The 19,380-nt window shown below is 45.8% G+C and overlaps 1 protein-coding gene and 1 long non-coding RNA gene across 10 annotated transcripts in view; one reads left to right on the top strand and one right to left on the bottom strand.

Annotated features, from left to right (window-relative positions):
• The window catches only part of LOC134932819 (uncharacterized), a 221,135-nt gene extending 216,737 nt beyond the window's left edge, over positions 1 to 4,398 (top strand). For all 5 annotated transcript variants that reach the window (XR_010179495.1, XR_010179490.1, XR_010179494.1 and 2 more), the window contains one exon: positions 4,173 to 4,398. This is a non-coding gene — a long non-coding RNA (uncharacterized LOC134932819). The remainder of the gene's footprint in view (positions 1 to 4,172) is intronic.
• Positions 1 to 19,380, bottom strand: part of NTN4 (netrin 4) — a 233,671-nt gene that overhangs the window by 202,841 nt on the left and 11,450 nt on the right. Inside the window, exon 1 of one of the 5 annotated variants that reach the window (XM_063927590.1) lies at positions 1,501 to 1,582. The exons of the other annotated variants lie outside the window; for them this stretch is intronic. Coding sequence (XP_063783660.1) covers positions 1,501 to 1,540 — 40 coding nt within the window. The 5' untranslated portion in view covers positions 1,541 to 1,582. Of the gene's footprint in view, positions 1 to 1,500; positions 1,583 to 19,380 lie in introns of those variants that run through there. 5 annotated transcript variants of the gene reach the window in all.

Genomic DNA, 19,380 nt, shown 5'->3' with positions numbered 1-19,380 from the left:
AAATATGCCCCACCCAGTGCCAGGTACACACTCTCCCCGGGCTGCCGCTGCTGTGAGTTTTGGGAAGGAGCGGCGTGTCTGTCAAATGAAGTGCCAGTTCGTGAGCCAATCAGAGCTCACGAACCGGCACTTCATTTAACAGACACGCTGCTGCCGCCAGAGACCCAGGAGGGACACACAGGAGAGGTGCGCGCTGTGCCCTCCCGCCCCTCCGGCTCCTTCCCAAAACAGCAGCAATCAGTGGCGGCGGCGGCGCCCCCGTAGCCCTGTGCCTCCAAGCCACCGCAGTGGCTGCGGGGTCAATAGTTACGCCAGTTGTATGGGGGGTTTATTTACAAAGCACCCGGGGCTTCAGAGCATGTTTATGCCTGATATTTAAAAGGGCAATGCTTTTACTAGTACTGTATTGTTCTTTTAAATATTGGGCATAAACAAGAAGAGAAGCTTTATAATTAAACCTTTGGATCTTAATTCATTTTTTGATGTGGTCTTATCATGAATAAAATTAAAATATACTTCAATTATACAAATATACATATAAGGGACTATCTGATGGGCCCAAATATTACAGTAGACAAACATGCAAATGAGTAGCCTCGCAGTTTAACCCGGAACCCTCAAAAGGTTGAAGAGAGTAGCCACCCAAAGTCCAACAGCAGTGGCTGAAAAACCAGCACAGAAGCCTCAAATTTTGCCACAGCAGTCTGAATGCTCAATATTGTAACTCCAGGCCCTGAATAAAAGCCCACTCTACATGCCCAGAAGTGAACTGTAAACCCACGGGGCATGTTACACATTGTGACTTGGTATGTCATTAAGTAATGAATAGACGTGGAAGTCGTCAGCACTTTCAGGATATTAATGAAGTACTTCTCATCATGTCAGAACGTTCACAAGGCTCCACTGAATTGAACAGAATTACGATTAATTCATGTGCATATATGCTTTATGAATTCATATAGCATTTATGAATGCTATATGAATTCATGTGTGTATATGATTTGTCTATCACACCTTTTTAATGGGATGAATGGCACCACTCTTTTTAATTAATTAAATTCTGCTCAATGCATAGTTTAAAAATCAGGACTTTCAGCCACACAAAGCCCAATGGGAACGAAAACTGCGCTTAAAGCTGCTGTTGAAATATGGGATATTAGGAAAAGACTAGCTAAAGCCTTCATCAAAGTAGAAGTGATGGATAATGCATGCAAAATTGAAACAAGATGGTACCCAGTTGGTTACACTACACAGGTTGTGCCTTCACTATTTATGTGGAAAACCATTGGCATCTTTATGCACATGTGGTGGATACATTTTGGCACATGGCCCTCACCTTAATATGTCAATTAACAGATGTTTTAGTAATAGTGGACCCATTTATATTGCTATTGAACAAGCCATTTAAATACCCAGACAAGTACATTGGACATAAATAATGCTATATAATCATAAAACATGAAATCGCTTAAACCAAAGATATCTTATACTATTCCATACCGCATGTTGCTGGAATGTATATAGCGCCAACATAAATCATTAGGATGACTCATATTGAAAGTTACTATGAGATATTTGTTCCAATCCACCTGAGTAAATATATAAATTTGGCATTAGATAATTCAAAACATATGTGGAAAACTACAAATACTATATATAAGATCCTCCATAGCTCAATCTAATACAGCGTCCAAAGTACAGAAGACACCACCCATTTTATAACATATACAACCTTTACTACGTTTTACTAGCTAACAGCAAAGTTTCATATTGAATTAAATAAATTATAAATGTAATTTATATTTAAATTATAAATTGAAGTCACAATAAAAAATGAAGTTTACATTAAACACAGAAACAGAATTTGACGGCAGATAAGAACTACAGTATTTGGCTCATCTAGTCTGCTCTTTTAGGGTGTGGTTATTAGAGTTAGGGGTTAGAGCTAGATTAGAGGTTTGTGTTAGGGATTTCATTAAGGCAGTGGTTCCTAAACTCAGTCCTCGAGCAACCCAATGGTCCAGTTCCTGAGGACATCCATGCTTATGCACAGGTGACCTAATTAGTACCTCGGCCAGTTTGATTATACCATCTGTGCACAAACATAATGTACTTTTTTTTCCCTCAGGAAATACCTGCCTGTGTGCCCCTGCCAGCAGCTATTCTACTGTTTCTGCTGCCGGGTGCAGTTACATCATTTGTGCTCACAGTCCTTGTGCTGGCTAGCAGAACTGTGCGAAGTGACCCATTTGGGCACCCAAACAGCACCGCAGGGCGCGATCAGCGCAATAAAACAATGGGCGTCCAATTGTATACCACCCAGTCTAAAGTGACGGAGGAAATGCAATTTAGGGCACTTAAACAATTGGAACTCCCCTACTGAACACAAAAAAAATACTAAAGGGGGAATTCAACTACCAGATGTTAAAAAAGGCGGAAGCCCAGGGCTATTCAATTACAGCACTTTTTTCTCGCCTGATAAATTAGCCTGTTATCGGGTGTTAACACATAAAATCTTGGATAAATTCCCAGAATTATGTGTTAACAGGTGTGCGGCACCCGATAACAGGCTATACATTGAATGATAGATTGTGGCAAAAATATAAACAATTCAATTTAAATTAATGATTCTACAGTATCTTTAGCCTGAGCTGAAGTAAGTGTCAGTCCCTGCTTAAATCACAGATGCTGCACTGTGTAAATAAGAATTAAGAAATGGACACATGTTCTCACCATAAATCTTCCAGACCTGCCGGTCTGCGATACTTTCAACTGTAAAAGGATGCCAAGAGGATAGACACTGAGCACGAGGGCGCGCATTTACCCGTGTTTTTTGCTAGTGGAAACGGCTCCCTCTGCAAAAACCCGGATCAAGTGATCCGGGAATCCTACCCAGGTAGCTTACGGGTTGAACACGAGTTCAACCCGGTAAGCTGTGCAGTGTAGACGGAAGCCGTGTCGATGCAACACGGCTCCCGTTCACAGTGTATGGAAGGGCGGCGCTGGGAGATTATGTGATCTCCCGGCGCAGCCCCTGCCGCAATATGACGGGTTGGTGAGTGCAGTGGGAAAGGGGGCTCTGATGCGGGTCGCAGCCGAGTAGCACCTGTGTCAGGCTCCCGGCTGCGACCCACATCACTAGTGAAAAAGGGTAGAAAAAGAAGCATGAGCGAATCATGTCTTTGAGCAGTCTTGTGGGCAGGTGGGTCATTTTTAATGGTGATTTTTTTTTTTCCCCCCATGGGTTTCTTTCTCTTATAATTTGGATTTCACTGAATTTAGAAAGAAGACATTAAGATTTAATTAAGAGGGGCTGCCTATTTTCACTGCATTCGCAAACAAATTTGCAAATGCAGTGGTGGGCGTCTTTTTCCTTCCTGGGCGGCTTTATGTTCACGTTTTTTAGCAGAAGCAGGATTGAGAAAATGGCAATTTCTGACTCAATAGCGATCCAACCTGAATGAGGTCCTACTGTATGTCTTAAATTGCCTATTTACAACTATTTGTTTTGGATCAGAAAATCAAAGGATAATGATTTCAAATAGGTAACACTTTTCAGCGGAGTTAACTATTAAACCATTTTTTAAAAGCAAGGGACTTCAATAACTCATGATTATTAACATGGCGTATTTTGATTTTTGGGTTGGTTTTACCTTACAGGTAGATTTTTTTCTGAATTCTAACCATAAATATGTCATATTAATTATACTGTCTGTTTTGCATATATTTTGACAAAACACTATTCAACTTTTGCCATAAGTACAGTAATACTATTAGTTAAAATAATACATCATTTTTATGTTTAACAATAGTGCAAATGTAAAAAAAACACAAAATGTAACCATTCACAAAGATATATCCAATCATTATACTGTAATTGTTAATTTGGTTACTTTGCGAGCTGTTTGTTTTTAATCTTCAGTGCTTGGGGTACTTATAACACACTGCCACTAGGATTCGGAACATATAACGCAATCATTTCTTGCTGTCCCCTTTGGCAGAGCAAGAGCTAAGGAAGACACTTTGATGTATTATTAATAGAAAATGTCAATGCTCTCCTGCCCTCCAGTTACATGGCTAATGCTGCACAACTCCCTTTTCATAATATTGCATTTTTAATATGACGTTCTTTAAACTTTCTTTGTTTCCATTTGGGCTATTTATCCCTCAAGTTAAAGGAAAATGATCCCAAGAGGTAAAACTACAAATCTCAGTAGTGGATGACTCATTTACAGATCAAAAGACCCGATGAATAAAGAACACATGACTCTGAGGAGGATGCCTGTAGAGATGTTTATTTTTATTTATTTTGAAAACCTATATAAACTAACTGCATAATAAGTTTCAGTTAAAGTTCAACAAGAGGTGCTTTGGAGTCTGGATCTATTACTGTTATTTTTTTCCTACATTATTTTGTGTCAAGTAAACAGTAAAACTGAGTTTTAAGTTTCTTTTTTCTTTGTTATTTACAGTACTGTATTCCTGTTGTTTGTTAATTGAAACAATAAGCCTGGTTTAGATGTGGACAGAGAGGCTATAGCTGTGAAGCAGCAGCGATAGCACTAATACAGTAATGCAGCAGGAGGCGTCAAGCCTCCTGCATGCATTACTGATCCATGCAACATCAGATCACCTGCGACACTATCGGCTGGCTGCGTGAACCCCAAGCTAGAGGGGATCAGTACGTAATCCCGCCTGACGGGATCCCGGCGGTCGGTATCCCGACCGGCACAATCCCGACAGGGGGGCCAGCGCAACGCAGCCCCTTGCGGGCACCGTGCCTTGCTACGCTCGGCACACTAATTTATTCTCCCTCTATGTGTGTCGTGGACACCCACAGAGGGAGAATATGTTGGGATTGTGCCGGTCGGGATCCCGGTGTCAGTATTCCGACCGCCGGGATTCTGTCCAGCGGGATCCTGACCGCATCCCCTACAGAGATGCCAGGAAATCTCTGCCCTCAGACGGAGAGCTTGGTCTTGTTCCTCCCTAACAACAGCGGCGGCAAGCCTTCACTTGGGGCGCATGCGCAAAGTGCCGAACATTGGTATGCATCAAGCCCCATGTAAGCACAAACCAGGAGTTAAAAATAATTACATATACACTCATTCATTTATGTGGAGTGCTTCACGCATACAAATGAAGTGGACATGGAAGTGCAGCATGGAGAACATTAAAGGTTAAAAAGAACAGTCTTCTATATTTCGGGGTATTACTTACAATGTTGCATTGACAGTTACTAAATATTCCTGCATATCTACACATAAAACATATACATAAGGTCTCTGTGCATCAATTTAGATTAAATTACAAAGAGTAACGTGGAATGATCATTAATAAGATACCAGAAGCCAGTGGAGGAAACTGGCAGCAGAAGTATTATTGGATACAAAATGAGGCAGAAAGAAGATCAGCCTCTGACCCTCATAATCAATGCCCCCAAATCAAGTAAAAAAGCAGCAATGAGTCCAACCGAACCCTCTTCCAGCTAAGCTTGCCTATGTCATGAAAGCAACACCCCTTTTGAAGTCAGCAATCGGGATTGTCTTGCTGCGGCTGAGACAGCTGGGAGGCATGAGACAAGATCCCCTGTGCAGGAACATTGGGGGTAATTCCAAGTTGATCGCAGCAGGATTTTTGTTAGCAATTGGGCAAAACCATGTGCACTGCAGGGGAGGCAGATATAACATGTGCAGAGAGAGTTAGATTTGGGTGAGGTGTGTTCAATCTGCAATCTAAATTGCAGTGTAAAAATAAAGCAGCCAGTATTTACCCTGCACAGAAATAAAATAACACACCCAAATCTAACTCTCTCTGCACATGTTATATCTGCCTACCCTGCAGTGCACATGGTTTTGCCCAATTGCTATCAAAAATCCTGCTGCGATCAACTTGGAATTACCCCCATTGTTTTAGCCCCTATATCCTATAACAAATACACAAAGGCACAAGCATATAGGAGCAGGGGGTAAGCAGCTATGTAGAACTGTAAGTTTAATAAAAGAAAACGGCCTCAAGTCCTTAAAACAGCCATCAATACAAGCAAAAAATACCTCACAACTAAACAAAAGTGCACTGTACTATGCCTAACAGCAGCAATATGCCCGATAAGAATGAAGGCCTGATTCAGAGCTGTACGCAAACCCAATGTTTTCAGAGTGATTATCATGCTACTACACATGCGTCTGAGTCCCCCTGCGCATGTGCTGCAATGGTCTTGCTACATCCATCACAAAGAGGATTTATCAATAAAGTGACTGACAGGCAGATACCGTTTGGAAAAGGTAACAGGGGAGTGGCGGACAAATACAGGCATGTAACCAGCATTTTTCGGGGTGTTACCAGCCTGCTACTCAGATCCTATACGCAGTAACAGTGGCTCCGGCGTCTCACTTCCAGCGGCCATGCTGCACAACCATACAGCTACTCAGATGGTCAATAATCGACTGATCAGCAGCGTCACTGCGTCTTTGTATGTAGCTGCTGGTGGGAGTGTTATATGTGCCACTGGTGGTAGTCTCATATGTGCCAGTGGTAGTCTCATATGTGCCACTAGTGGGAGCCGCAGAACAAATCCAGACATCTGCGGCATCGGCATATTTTCACACAGTACCTGAGTGCATATTCACAGTTGCAGTGGTAGTGGCATATACCTATGACTCAGGCTCTAAGTACATATCACATATGTCCAGTACATAAGCAGCTTACCAGTAAGAACATCAGGATGTATACAAACCCTAAACTATGTATGCTACTATGTAATGATGCCCAGAAAAAATGTAGTGCAAATGATAATGCACAGCAAAAGGTAGTGACCAGTAATAATGGGCAACAATATGTACGTACTATCAGCAAAACTGCCTTTTATTCTTCCTACCACACCCCTTCCACACCCAAATTAGGGTTACAGCAGGATATGCAGGACAGAACTTCAGTGGCGAAAGTAAGACATGTGAGAGGAATGCATTAATACCCAGCAATATGTAATATGCAAGTAATGACCAGGAAGATTTAATTTGTCAGTGACAGAATTTCAAATGTGATATATTTTATCTCCAACATATGTCATTTGTCCATTAATAATGCCCAGCAAATTTGCTACTGGCTGCGGATCTTTTAGTACATATGGTGATCCATATGTCTTGTGGTAAACGTCCTCCTGCTCCATAAAAGCAGTAAACCCTTACCTTCTTATTCTTACTATTGCCTAACATAATCTACACCACCCTCCTCCTATACCCCAACATACCTGTTGTAGATCTCTTCTGTCACACTCCTGTTGCAGCCGCTGTGATCAGGGAGCATCATCCAGCAGCTGCCTGTCAGGCAGATCCTGCTGAGGTGAGCTCAGGGAAAACAAAAACCTCCCATGGAGCAGAAGGGCAAAAGATGTTCCTGCCGCTGCTGGGGAGCAGTAGGATGGGCCATGCAGAGACAGTGGATGTGCACCATATTGCTACATAGCATAGCCCCTGACAGGAGATTACTGTATGCTGGCCTGCCCTGCCTTCTTGCTCAATCGCAGCTGCAGTTCTGGCTCCCCCACTGGCACCTCCTCCCTCTGTCACCCAGAGCACTTGCCCTGCCTGCCCCACCCTAGCTGCACCGGTGTTACCCAGCAAGATGTAATAAATCGGTTATAGTTCCTGTTAATCATAATTCTAAAGGTGCCCATACACAATATTAATAGCGATTTGCCCATTTCTGACTGATCGGAACCACAAATCATTGAAAATAGTTCAGATCGTTCAGTGTTTTTGGTCGGAGCTTTAGATCTTCCCTGCTGCAGGGAAGAGCTGTAGCTATGTCAATGACGACACGCTCTTGGATGTAGCCACTCCCAGATCTGAAGATATATCTTTTAGATATATCCTATGTGTAGTGTGCTATATTGTTTGCCGAGGACTGCCGGGGAGCTGGCGGGAGAGTTCAAGGGAAATCGTTAACGAGAAATCATCATTTACAGGTCGTCTATAGTATGGGCATCTTAAGGGGGACATACATTTGCTCTTCAAAATAGAATAGAAATTGCCAAGTAACAATGCACAGCAAGACATTATATACCAGTAATAATGTCATGTTTTATGTTACATGCCAACAGTAAGATGTCCACACACACACACACACAGATTTACACCTTCATTTCATGCTAGATTCCCAGAAAACTTGTCTTTTACCACTTAAAAATAAAAATATTCTACTGCAATGTAGTGTAAGTAGGAATCAACTTCCACGGATAAGCCAAGAGGAAATAAAGAAAAAAACTGTAGTTTGAGACAATAACAGATTCTTTGAGATCTATGCCGCAGAATTATATTGTTATCAGGATCAACTACTGCTCAGCCAATAACAAGCAATGCAAATATTGCACCCAGCTGGGGACACACAAGACAACATATATTTATAGTGGAGTTTTATGCATACAGCAATCAGAACATTGGCTACACATTGGGCCTGATTCAGAGATGTAGGCAATGCTGATATTTATGAAGCTGAGCGATTATCGTCCATCTGCGCATGCATCACAGTCGAACTGTGCACGTGGCAAGGTACCTTAGCGATGTTGCTCGCAGTGAGGATTTATTTGCAAAGGGATTGACAGTCAGGAGCCATTTGGTGAGGTAACGGGGAGTGGCGGCAAAAACGTAGACATGTCACGACCATTTATGGGGTGTGTTTCAGCGTACAACTGTGATCTCATATGCACAGTATTTTTTATTAAGGGTGCCTGCTACCGCTGTGTAGATGTACACAGCTGCTTGGATTTGAGATGCCGTCTGTGAGTGCCTCAAAACATTTCCAGGCAGCTGGAGCATTAGCGTAATCAACTTTGTCATTAGACCGGCCATCTTCTCTCCAACTGACGTCACAGAAGTAAGTGGGCAGTACGCCTAATTCTATGGTTACGAAAAAACTCCACAATTTTGGACCTGTGTTTTTGATCAAACTGATGACTATAATTTGCTTATACAGTGGGGCAAATAAGTATTTGGACAGCTACCGATTGTGCAAGTTGACCCACTTAAAAAGATGAGAGGTTTGTAATTTCCATCATAGGTACACTTCAACTGTGAGAGACAGAATCTGGAAAAAATAAGATTTTACTCACCGGTAAATCTATTTCTCGTAGTCCGTAGTGGATGCTGGGACTCCGTAAGGACCATGGGGAATAGCGGCTCCGCAGGAGACTGGGCACTCTAAAAGAAAGATTAGGTACTACCTGGTGTGCACTGGCTCCTCCCACTATGACCCTCCTCCAGACCTCAGTTAGGATACTGTGCCCGGAAGAGCTGACACAGTAAGGAAGGATTTTGAATCCCGGGTAAGACTCATACCAGCCACACCAATCACACCGTATAACTCGTGATACTATACCCAGTTAACAGCATGATAACAACTGAGCCTCTCAACAGATGGCTCAACAATAACCCTTTAGTTAGGCAATAACTATATACAAGTATTGCAGACAATCCGCACTTGGGATGGGCGCCCAGCATCCACTACGGACTACGAGAAATAGATTTACCGGTGAGTAAAATCTTATTTTCTCTGACGTCCTAAGTGGATGCTGGGACTCCGTAAGGACCATGGGGATTATACCAAAGCTCCCAAACGGGCGGGAGAGTGCGGATGACTCTGCAGCACCGAATGAGCAAACTTTAGGTCCTCCTCAGCCAGGGTATCAAACTTGTAGACTCTTGCAAAACTGTTTGAACCTGACCAAGTAACAGTTTGGCAAATTTGTAAAGCCGAGACCCCTCGGGTAGCCGCCCAAGAAGAGCCCACTTTCCTCGTGGAATGGGCTTTTACAGATTTAGGGTGCGGCAGTCCAGCCGCAGAATGTGCAAGTTGAATCGTGCTACAGATCCAGCAAGCAATAGTCTGCTTAGAAGCAGGAGCACCCAGCTTGTTGGGTGCATACAGGATAAATAGCGAGTCAGTTTTCCTGACTCCAGCCGTCCTGGAAACATATATTTTTCAGGGCCCTGACTACGTCCAGTAACTTGGAATCCTCCAAGTCCCCAGTAGCCGCAGGCACCACAATAGGTTGGTTCACATGAAACACTGATACCACCTTAGGAAGGTATTGGGAACGAGTCCTCAATTCCGCCCTATCCATATAAAAAAATTAGATAAGGGCTTTTGCATGATAAAGCCGCTAATTCTGATACACGCCTGGCCGACGCCAAGGCCAACAGTATGACCACTTTCCACGTGAGGTATTTTAGCTCCACGGATTTAAGTGGCTCAACCCAATGCGACTTCAGGAAATCCAACACCATGTTGAGATCCCACGGTGCCACTGGAGGCACAAACGGGGGCTGACTATGCAGCACTCCCTTAACAAAAGTCTGAACTTCAGGCAGTGAAGTCAGTTCTATTTTGGAAGAAAATCGATAGAGCCGAAATCTGGACCTTAATGGAACCCAATTTTTAGGCCCATAGTCACCCCTGGCTGTAGGAAGTGCAGAAATCGACCTAGCTGAAATTCCTCCGTTGGGGCCTTCCTGGCCTCACAGCACGCAACATATTTCCGCCATATGCGGTGATAATGGTTTGCGTTCACTTCTTTCCTAGCTTTAATTAGCGTAGGAATAACTTCCTCCGGAATGCCCTTTTCCTTCAGGATCCGGCGTTCAACCGCCATGCCGTCAAACGCAGCCGCGGTACATCTAGGAACAGACAGGCCCCCTGCTGCAGCAGGTCCTGTCTGAGCGACAGAGGCCATGGGTCCTCTGAGATAATTTCTTGGAGTTCTGGGTACCAAGCTCTTCTTGGCCAATCCGGAACAATGAGTATAGTTCTTACTCCTCTTCTTCTTATTATTCTCATTACCCTGGGTATGAGAGGCAGAGAAGGGAACACATACACCGACTGGTACACCCACGGTGTTACCAGAGCGTCCACAGCTATCGCCTGAGGGTCCCTTGACCTGGCGCAATATCTTTTTAGCTTTTGTTGAGGCGGGACGCCATCATGTCCACCTGTGGCCTTTCCCAACGGTGTACCATCATTTGGAAGACTTCTGGATGAAGTCCCCACTCTCCCGGGTGGAGGTTGTGTCTGCTGAGAAAGTCTGCTTCCCAGTTATCCACTCCGGGAATGAACACTGCTGACAGTGCTAACACATGATTTTCCGCCCATCAGAGAATCCTTGTGGCTTCTGCCATCGCCATCCTGCTTCTTGTGCCGCCCTGTCGGTTTACATGAGCGACCGCCGTGATGTTGTCTGACTGGATCAGCACCGGCCGGTGTTGAAGCAGGGGTCTAGCCTGACTTAGGGCATTGTAAATGGCCCTTAGTTCCAGAATATTTTTGTGTAGGGAAGTCTCCTGACTTGTCCATAGTCCTTGGAAGTTTCTTCCCTGTGTGACTGCTCCCCAGCCTCGAAGGCTGGCATCCGTGGTCACCAGGACCCAGTCCTGTATGCCGAATCTGCGGCCCTCTAGAAGATGAGCACTCTGCAGCCACCACAACAGCGACACCCTGGCCCTTGGAGACAGGGTTATCCGCCGATGCATCTGAAGATGCGACCCGGACCACTTGTCCAATAGATCCCACTGGAAGATCCTTGCATGGGACCTGGCGAATGGAATTTCTTCGTAAGAAGCTACCATCTTTCCCAGGGCTCGCGTGCATTGATGCACCGACAGCTGTATTTGTATTAGGAGGTCTCTGTCTAGAGACGACAACTCCTTGGACTTCTCCTCCGGGAGAAACCCTTTTTTCTTGTTCTGTGTCCAGAACCATACCCAGGAACAGTAGACGCGTCGTAGGAACCAGCTGCGACTTTGGAATATTCAGAATCCAGCCGTACTGTTGTAGCACTTCCCGAGATAGTGCTACTCCGACGAACAACTGCTCCCTGGACCTCGCCTTTATGAGGAGATCGTCCAAGTACGGAATAATTATTTCAGCCATTACCTTGGTAAATACCCTCGGTGCCGGGGATAGACCAACGGCAACGTCTGGAATTGGTAATGACAATCCTGGTGAGGAGGGTAAATAGGGACATGCAGGTAAGCATCCTTGATGTCCAGTGATACCATGAAATTCTCCAGGCTTGCACTAATCGCCCTGAGCGATTCCATTTTGAACTTGAACCTTCGTATATAAGTGTTCAAGGATTTCAATTTTAGAATGGGTCTCACCGAACCGTCTGCTTTCGGTACCACAAACATTTTGGAATAGTAACCCTGGCCTTGTTGAAGGAGGGGTACCTTGATTTCACCTGCTGGAAGTACAGCTTGTGAATTGCCGCCAGTACTACCTCCCTTTCTCCGAGGGCAGCAGGCAAGGCTGATGTGAGGTAACGGCGAGGGGGAGTCGCCTCGAACTCCAGCTTGTATCCCTGTGATACTACTTGCAGAACCTAGGGATCCACCTGTGGGCAAGCCCACTGGTCCCTGAAGTTCCCGAGACGCGCCCCCACCGCACCTGTCTTCACCTGTGGAGCCCCAGCGTCATGCGGTGGACTCAGAGGAAGCGGGGGAAGAGTTTTGATCCTGGGAACTGGCTGTCTGGTGCAGCTTTTTCCTTCTTCCCTTGTCTCTGTGCAGAAAGGAAGCGCCTTTGACCCGCTTGCTTTTCTGAAGCCGAAAGGACTGTACCTGAAAATACGGTGCTTTCTTAGGCTGTGAGGAAACCTGAGGTAAAAAAAAAATTTTCTCTGCCCAGCTGTTGCTGTGGATACGAGGTCCCAGAGACCATCCCCAAACAATTCCTCACCCTTTTAAGGCAGAATCTCCATGTGCCTTTTAAAGTCAGCATCACCTGTCCACTGCCGGGTCTCTAATACCCTCCTGGCAGAATGGACATTGCATTAATTCTGGATGCCAGCCGGCAAATATCCCTCTGTGCATCCCTCATATATAAGACGACGTCTTTAAAATGCTCTATGTTAGCAAAATATTATCCCTGTCTAGGGTATTAATATTATCTGACAGGGTATCAGACCACGCTGCAGCAGCACTATTCATGCTGAGGCAATTGCAGGTCTCAGTATAGTACCTGAGTGTGTATATACAGACTTCAGGATCGCCTCCTGCTTTTTATCAGCAGGCTCCTTCAAAGTGGCCGTATCCTAAGACGGCAGTGCCACCTTTTTTGACAAACGTGTGAGTGCCTTATCCACCCTAGGGGATATCTCCCAACGTGACCTATCCTCTGGCGGGAAAGGGTACGCCAGCAGTAACTTTTTAGAAATTACCAGTTTCTTATCGGGGGAACCCACACTTCTTTACACACTTCATTCACTCATCTGATGGGGGAACAAAACACTGGCTGCTTTTTCTCCCCAAACATAAAACCCCTTTTATGTGGTACTTGGGTTAATGTCATAAATGTGTAACACATTTTTCATTGCCGAGATCATGCAACGGATGTTCCTAGTAGATTGTGTATATGTCTCAACCTTGTCGACACTGGAGTCAGACTCCGTGTCGACATCTGTGTCTGCCATCTGAGGTAACGGGCGTTTTTTGAGCCCCTGATGGCCTTTGAGACGCCTGGGCAGGCGCGGGCTGAGAAGCCGGCTGTCCCACAGCTGTTACGTCATCCAGCCTTTATGTAAGGAGTTGACATTGTCGGTTAATACCTTCCACCTATCCATCCACTCTGGTGTCGGCCCCACAGGGGGCGACATTCCTTTTATCGGCCTCTGCTCCGCCTCCACGTAACCTTCCTCATCCAACATGTCGACACAGCCGTACCGACACACCGCACACACACAGGGAATGCTCTGACTGAGGACAGGACCCCACAAAGTCCTTTGGGGAGACAGAGAGAGAGTATGCCAGCACACACCAGAGCGCTATATAATGCAGGGATTAACACTATAACTGAGTGATTTTTCACCCAATAGCTGCTTGTATACACTTATTGCGCCTAAATTTGGTGCCCCCCCCCCCCCCCCCCTCTCTTTTTAACCCTTTGAGCCTGAAAACTACAGGGGAGAGCCTGGGGAGCTGTCTTCCAGCTGCACTGTGAAGAAAAAATGGCGCCAGTGTGCTGAGGGAGATAGCCCCGCCCCTTTTTCAGCTGACTTTTCTCTCGCTTTTTTCATGGATTCTGGCAGGGGTAATTTATCACATATATAGCCCTGGGACTATATATTGTGATGATTTGCCAGCCAAGGTGTTTATATTGCCCTCAGGGCGCCCCCCCCCAGCGCCCCGCACCCATCAGTGACCGGAGTGTGAGGTGTGCATGAGGAGCAATGGCGCACAGCTGCAGTGCTGTGCGCTACCTTGTTGAAGACAGAAGTCTTCTGCCGCCGATTTTCCGGAACACTTCTTGCTTCTGGCTCTGTAAGGGGGCCGGCGGCGCGGCTCCGGGAACGAACACCAAGGTCGGGTCCTGCGGTCGATCCCTCTGGAGCTAATGGTGTCCAGTAGCCTAAGAAGCCCAAACTACCACCAGTTAGGTAGGTTCGCTTCTTCTCCCCTTAGTCCCTCGCTGCAGTGAGTCTGTTGCCAGCAGATATCACTGTAAAATAAAAAACCTAAAATATACTTTCTTTCTAGGAGCTCAGGAGAGCCCCTAGTGTGCATCCAGCTCAGCCGGGCACAAGATTCTAACTGAGGCCTGGAGGAGGGTCATAGTGGAAGGAGCCAGTGCACACCAGGTAGTCCTAAAGCTTTCTTTAGTTGTGCCCAGTCTCCTGCGGAGCCGCTATTCCCCATGGTCCTTACGGAGTCCCAGCATCCACTTAGGACGTCAGAGAAAAAAACAATAGGAAATCACATTGTATGATTTTGAAACAATTTACTTGTATATTCTTGTGGAAAATAAATATTTGGACACCTACCAAGCAGCAAGATTTCTGGCTCTCACAGACCTCCACTCGTTACCTGTATTAATGGCACCTGTTTGAACTGGTTATCTGTATAAAAGACACCTGTCCACACCCTCAAACAGTCAGACTGCTACCTCTCCACCATGGCCTAGACCAGAGAGCTGTCTAAGGACACCAGGGACAAAATTGTAGAGCTGCACAAGCCTGGGATGAGCTACTCGACAATAGGCAAGCAGCTTGGTGAGAAAAGATCAACTGTTGGCGCAATTATTAAAAAATGTAAGAAATACAAGATCACTGACAATCTCCCTTGACCTGGGGCTCCATGCAAGATCTCCCCTCGTTGGGTATCAATGATCTTCAGAACGGTGAGGAATCAGCCCAGAACTACAAGTGGGGACCTGGTCAATGACCTCAAGAGAGCTGGGACCACAATCACAAAGGTTACCATTAGTAACACACTACGGCGTCATGGATTGAAATCCTGCAGCGCCCAATAGGTCCCCCTGCTTAAGCCAGCACATGTCCAGGCCCGTCTAAAGTTTGCCAGTGACCATCTGGATGATCCAGAGGAGGATTGGGAGAATGTAATGTGGTCAGATGAGAGCAAAATCGAACTTTTTGGTATAAACTCCACTCGCCGTGTTTGGAGGGAGAAGAATGATGAATGTCATCCCAAGAACACCATACCCACTGTGAAGCATGGGGGTGGAAACATCATGCTTTGGGGCTGCTTTTCTGCAAAGGGGACAGGACAACTGATCCGTATTAAGGAGAGGATGAATGGTACCATGTATTGTGAGATTTTGGGCAAAAACCTCCTTCCCTCAGTAAGAGAATTGAAGATGGGACGTGGCTGGGTCTTCCAGCATGACAATGACCCCCAAACACACCACCCGGGCAACTAAGGAGTGGCACTGTAAGAAGCATTTCAAGGTCCTGGAGTGGCCAGTCTCCAGACCTCAACCCAATAGAAAATCTGTGGAGGGAGTTGAAAGTCTGTGTTGCCCGGCGACAGACCCAAAACATGACAGATCTAGAGAAGATCTGCATGGAAGAGTGGGCCAAAATACCTGCTACAGTGTGTACAAACCTGGTCAAGAACTACAGGAAACATTTGACCTCAGTAATTGCCAACCGAGGTTATATTACAAAGTATTGAGTTAAACGTTTTGATTGTCCAAATAATAAGAATTTACTTACCGATAATTCTATTTCTCGTAGTCCGTAGTGGATGCTGGGGACTCCGTCAGGACCATGGGGAATAGCGGGCTCCGCAGGAGACAGGGCACATCTAAAAAAGCTTTTTAGGTCACATGGTGTGTACTGGCTCCTCCCCCTATGACCCTCCTCCAAGCCTCAGTTAGGTACTGTGCCCGGACGAGCGTACACAATAAGGAAGGATCTTGAATCCCGGGTAAGACTCATACCAGCCACACCAATCACACCGTACAACTTGTGATCTGAACCCAGTTAACAGTATGATAACAAAACGAAGTAGCCTCCGAAAAGATGGCTCACAACAATAGTAATAACCCGATTTTTGTAACAATAACTATGTACAAGCATTGCAGACAATCCGCACTTGGGATGGGCGCCCAGCATCCACTACGGACTACGAGAAATAGAATTATCGGTAAGTAAATTCTTATTTTCTCTAACGTCCTAGTGGATGCTGGGGACTCCGTCAGGACCATGGGGATTATACCAAAGCTCCCAAACGGGCGGGAGAGTGCGGATGACTCTGCAGCACCGAATGAGAGAACTCCAGGTCCTCCTTAGCCAGAGTATCAAAATTTGTAAAATTTTACAAACGTGTTCTCCCCTGACCACGTAGCTGCTCGGCAAAGTTGTAATGCCGAGACTCCTCGGGCAGCCGCCCAGGATGAGCCCACCTTCCTTGTGGAATGGGCATCTACATATTTCGTCTGTGGCAGGCCTGCCACAGAATGTGCAAGCTGAATTGTACTACAAATCCAGCGTGCAATAGACTGCTTAGAAGCATGAGCACCCAGCTTGTTGGGTGTATACAGTATAAACAGCAAGTCAGACTTTCTGACTCCAGCCGTCCTAACTATATATATATATATATATATATATATATATATATTTTTAGGGCCCTGACCACGTCTAGTAACTTGGAGTCCTCCAAGTCCCTAGTAGCCGCAGGCACCACAAGAGGTTGTTTCAGGTGAAAACGCTGACACCCCTTTATGAAGAAACTGGAGACGAGTCCCAGTTCTGTCCCGTTCAAATGGAAAATTTTAATATGGGCTTTTGTAAGACAAAGCCGCCCATTCTGACAATCGCCTGGCCGAGGCCAGGGCTAACAACATGGTCACTTCCCATGTGAGATATTTGTCAACAGCATGGTCACTTTCCATGTGAGATATTTCAAATCCACAGATTTGAGCGGTTCAAACCAATATGATTTTAAGAAATCCCAACACTATGTTGAGATCTCACGGTGCCCCTAGGGGCACAAAAAAGCTGTATATGCAATACATCCTTTACAATCTGGACTTCAGGAACTGAAGTCAATTCTTTCTGGAAGAAAATCTACAGGGCCGAAATTTAAATGTTAATGAACCCCAATTTGAGGTCCAAAACACTCCTGTTTTCAGGAAGTGTAGAAATCGACCTAGTTGAATTTCCGTCGTGGAGCCTTCCTGGCCTCACCCACGCAACATATTTTCACCACATGTGGTGATGACGTTGTGCGGTCACCTCCTTCCTGGCTTTGACCAGGGTAGGTATGACCTCTTATGGAATGCCTTTTCCCCTCAGGATCCGGCATTCAACCGCCATGCCGTCAAACGCAGCCGCGGTAAGTCTTGGAATAGACATGGTACTTGCTGAATCAAGTCCCTTCTTAGCTCCCCAGGCCCTTAGTCCTCTGTGAGCATTTCTTGAAGTTCCGGGTACCAAGTCCCTCTTGGCCAATCCGGAGCCACTAGTATAGTTCATACTCCTCTATGTCTTATAATTCTCAATACCCTGGTTATGAGAAACAGAGGAGGGAACACATACACAGACTGGTACACCCACGGTGTTACCAGAACATCCACAGCTATCGCCTGAAGGTCTCATGACCTGGCGCAATACCTGTCCCGTTTTTTGTTCGGGCGGGACGCCATCATGTCCACCTTTGGTCTTTGCCAACGGTCCACAATCATGTTGAAAAACTTCCCTATGAAGTTTCCACTCTCCCGGGTGGAGGTCATGCCTGCTGAGGAAGTCTGCTTCCCAGTCGTCCACTCCCGGAAAGAACACTGCTGACAGTGCTATCACATGATTTTCCGCCTAGCGAAAAATCCTTGCAGTTTTCACTGCCCTCCTGCTTCTTGTGCCGCCCTTCTGTTTACGTGGGCGACTGCCGTGATGTTATCCCACTGGATCAATACCGGCTGACCTTGAAGCAGAGGTCTAGCTAAGTTTAGAGCATTATAAATTTGCTCTAAGCTTATTTATGCGGAGAGAATTCTCCAGACTTAATCACACTTCCCTGGAAATTTTTTCCTTGTGTGACTGTTCCCCAGCCTCTCAGGCTGGCCTCCGTGGTCACCGGCATCCAATCCTGAATGCCGAATCTGCGGCCCTCTAGAAGATGAGCACTCTGTAATCACCACAGGAGAGACACCCTTTTCCTTGGATATAGGGTTATCCGCTGATGCATCTGAGGATGCGATCCGGACCATTTGTCCAGCAGATCCCACTGAAGAGTTCTTGCGGGAAATCTGCCGAATGGAATTGCTTCGTAATAAGCCACCATTTTTACCAGGACTCTTGTGCAATGATGCACTGACACTTTTCCTGGTTTTAGGAGGATCCCGATTAGCTCGGATAACTCCCTGGTTTTCTCCACTGGGAGAAACACGTTTTTCTGGACTGTGTCCAGAATCTTCCCTAGGAACAGTAGACGTGTCGTCGGAAAAAGCTGCGATTTTGGAATATTTAGAATCCACTCGTGCTGTCGTAGAACTACTTAAGATAGTGCTACTCCGACCTCCAACTGTTCTCTGGACCTTGCCCTTATCAGGAAAGCGTCCATGTTTCTTTTAAGAAAAATCATCATTCCGGCCATTACCTTGGTAAAGACCCGGGGCGCCGTGGACAATCCAAACGGCAGCGTCTGAACTGATAGTGACAGTTCTGTACCAGGAACCTGAAGTACCCTTGGTGAGAAGGGCAAATTTGGACCTGTAGGTAAACGTCCCTGATATCCAGTGACATCATATCGTCCCCTTCTTCCTGGTTCGCTATCACTGCTCCGAGTGACTCCATCTTGATTTGAACGCTTGTATGTAAGTGTTCAAATATTTCAGATCTCACCGAGCCGGTTGGCTTCAGTACCACAATATAGTGTGGAATACTACCCCCTTCCTTGTTGTAAGAAGGGTACTTTGATTATCACCTGCTGGGAATACAGCCTGTGAATTGTGTGAGGGGGAGACGTCTCGAATTTCCAATGTACACCTGGGATATTACATGTAGGATCCCGGAGTTCCCTTGCGAGTGTTGCTGAAACTCTTGAGATGACCCCCTACCGCACCTGAGTCCGCTTGTACGGCCCCAGCGTTATG

Source organism: Pseudophryne corroboree, chromosome 6 (assembly GCF_028390025.1).
Source record: "Pseudophryne corroboree isolate aPseCor3 chromosome 6, aPseCor3.hap2, whole genome shotgun sequence".
In the NCBI taxonomy this organism is placed as follows: Eukaryota; Metazoa; Chordata; class Amphibia; order Anura; family Myobatrachidae; genus Pseudophryne; species Pseudophryne corroboree.
The sequence above is the reverse complement of the archived record's forward strand: the minus strand, read 5'-3'. Positions and strand labels throughout refer to the sequence as shown.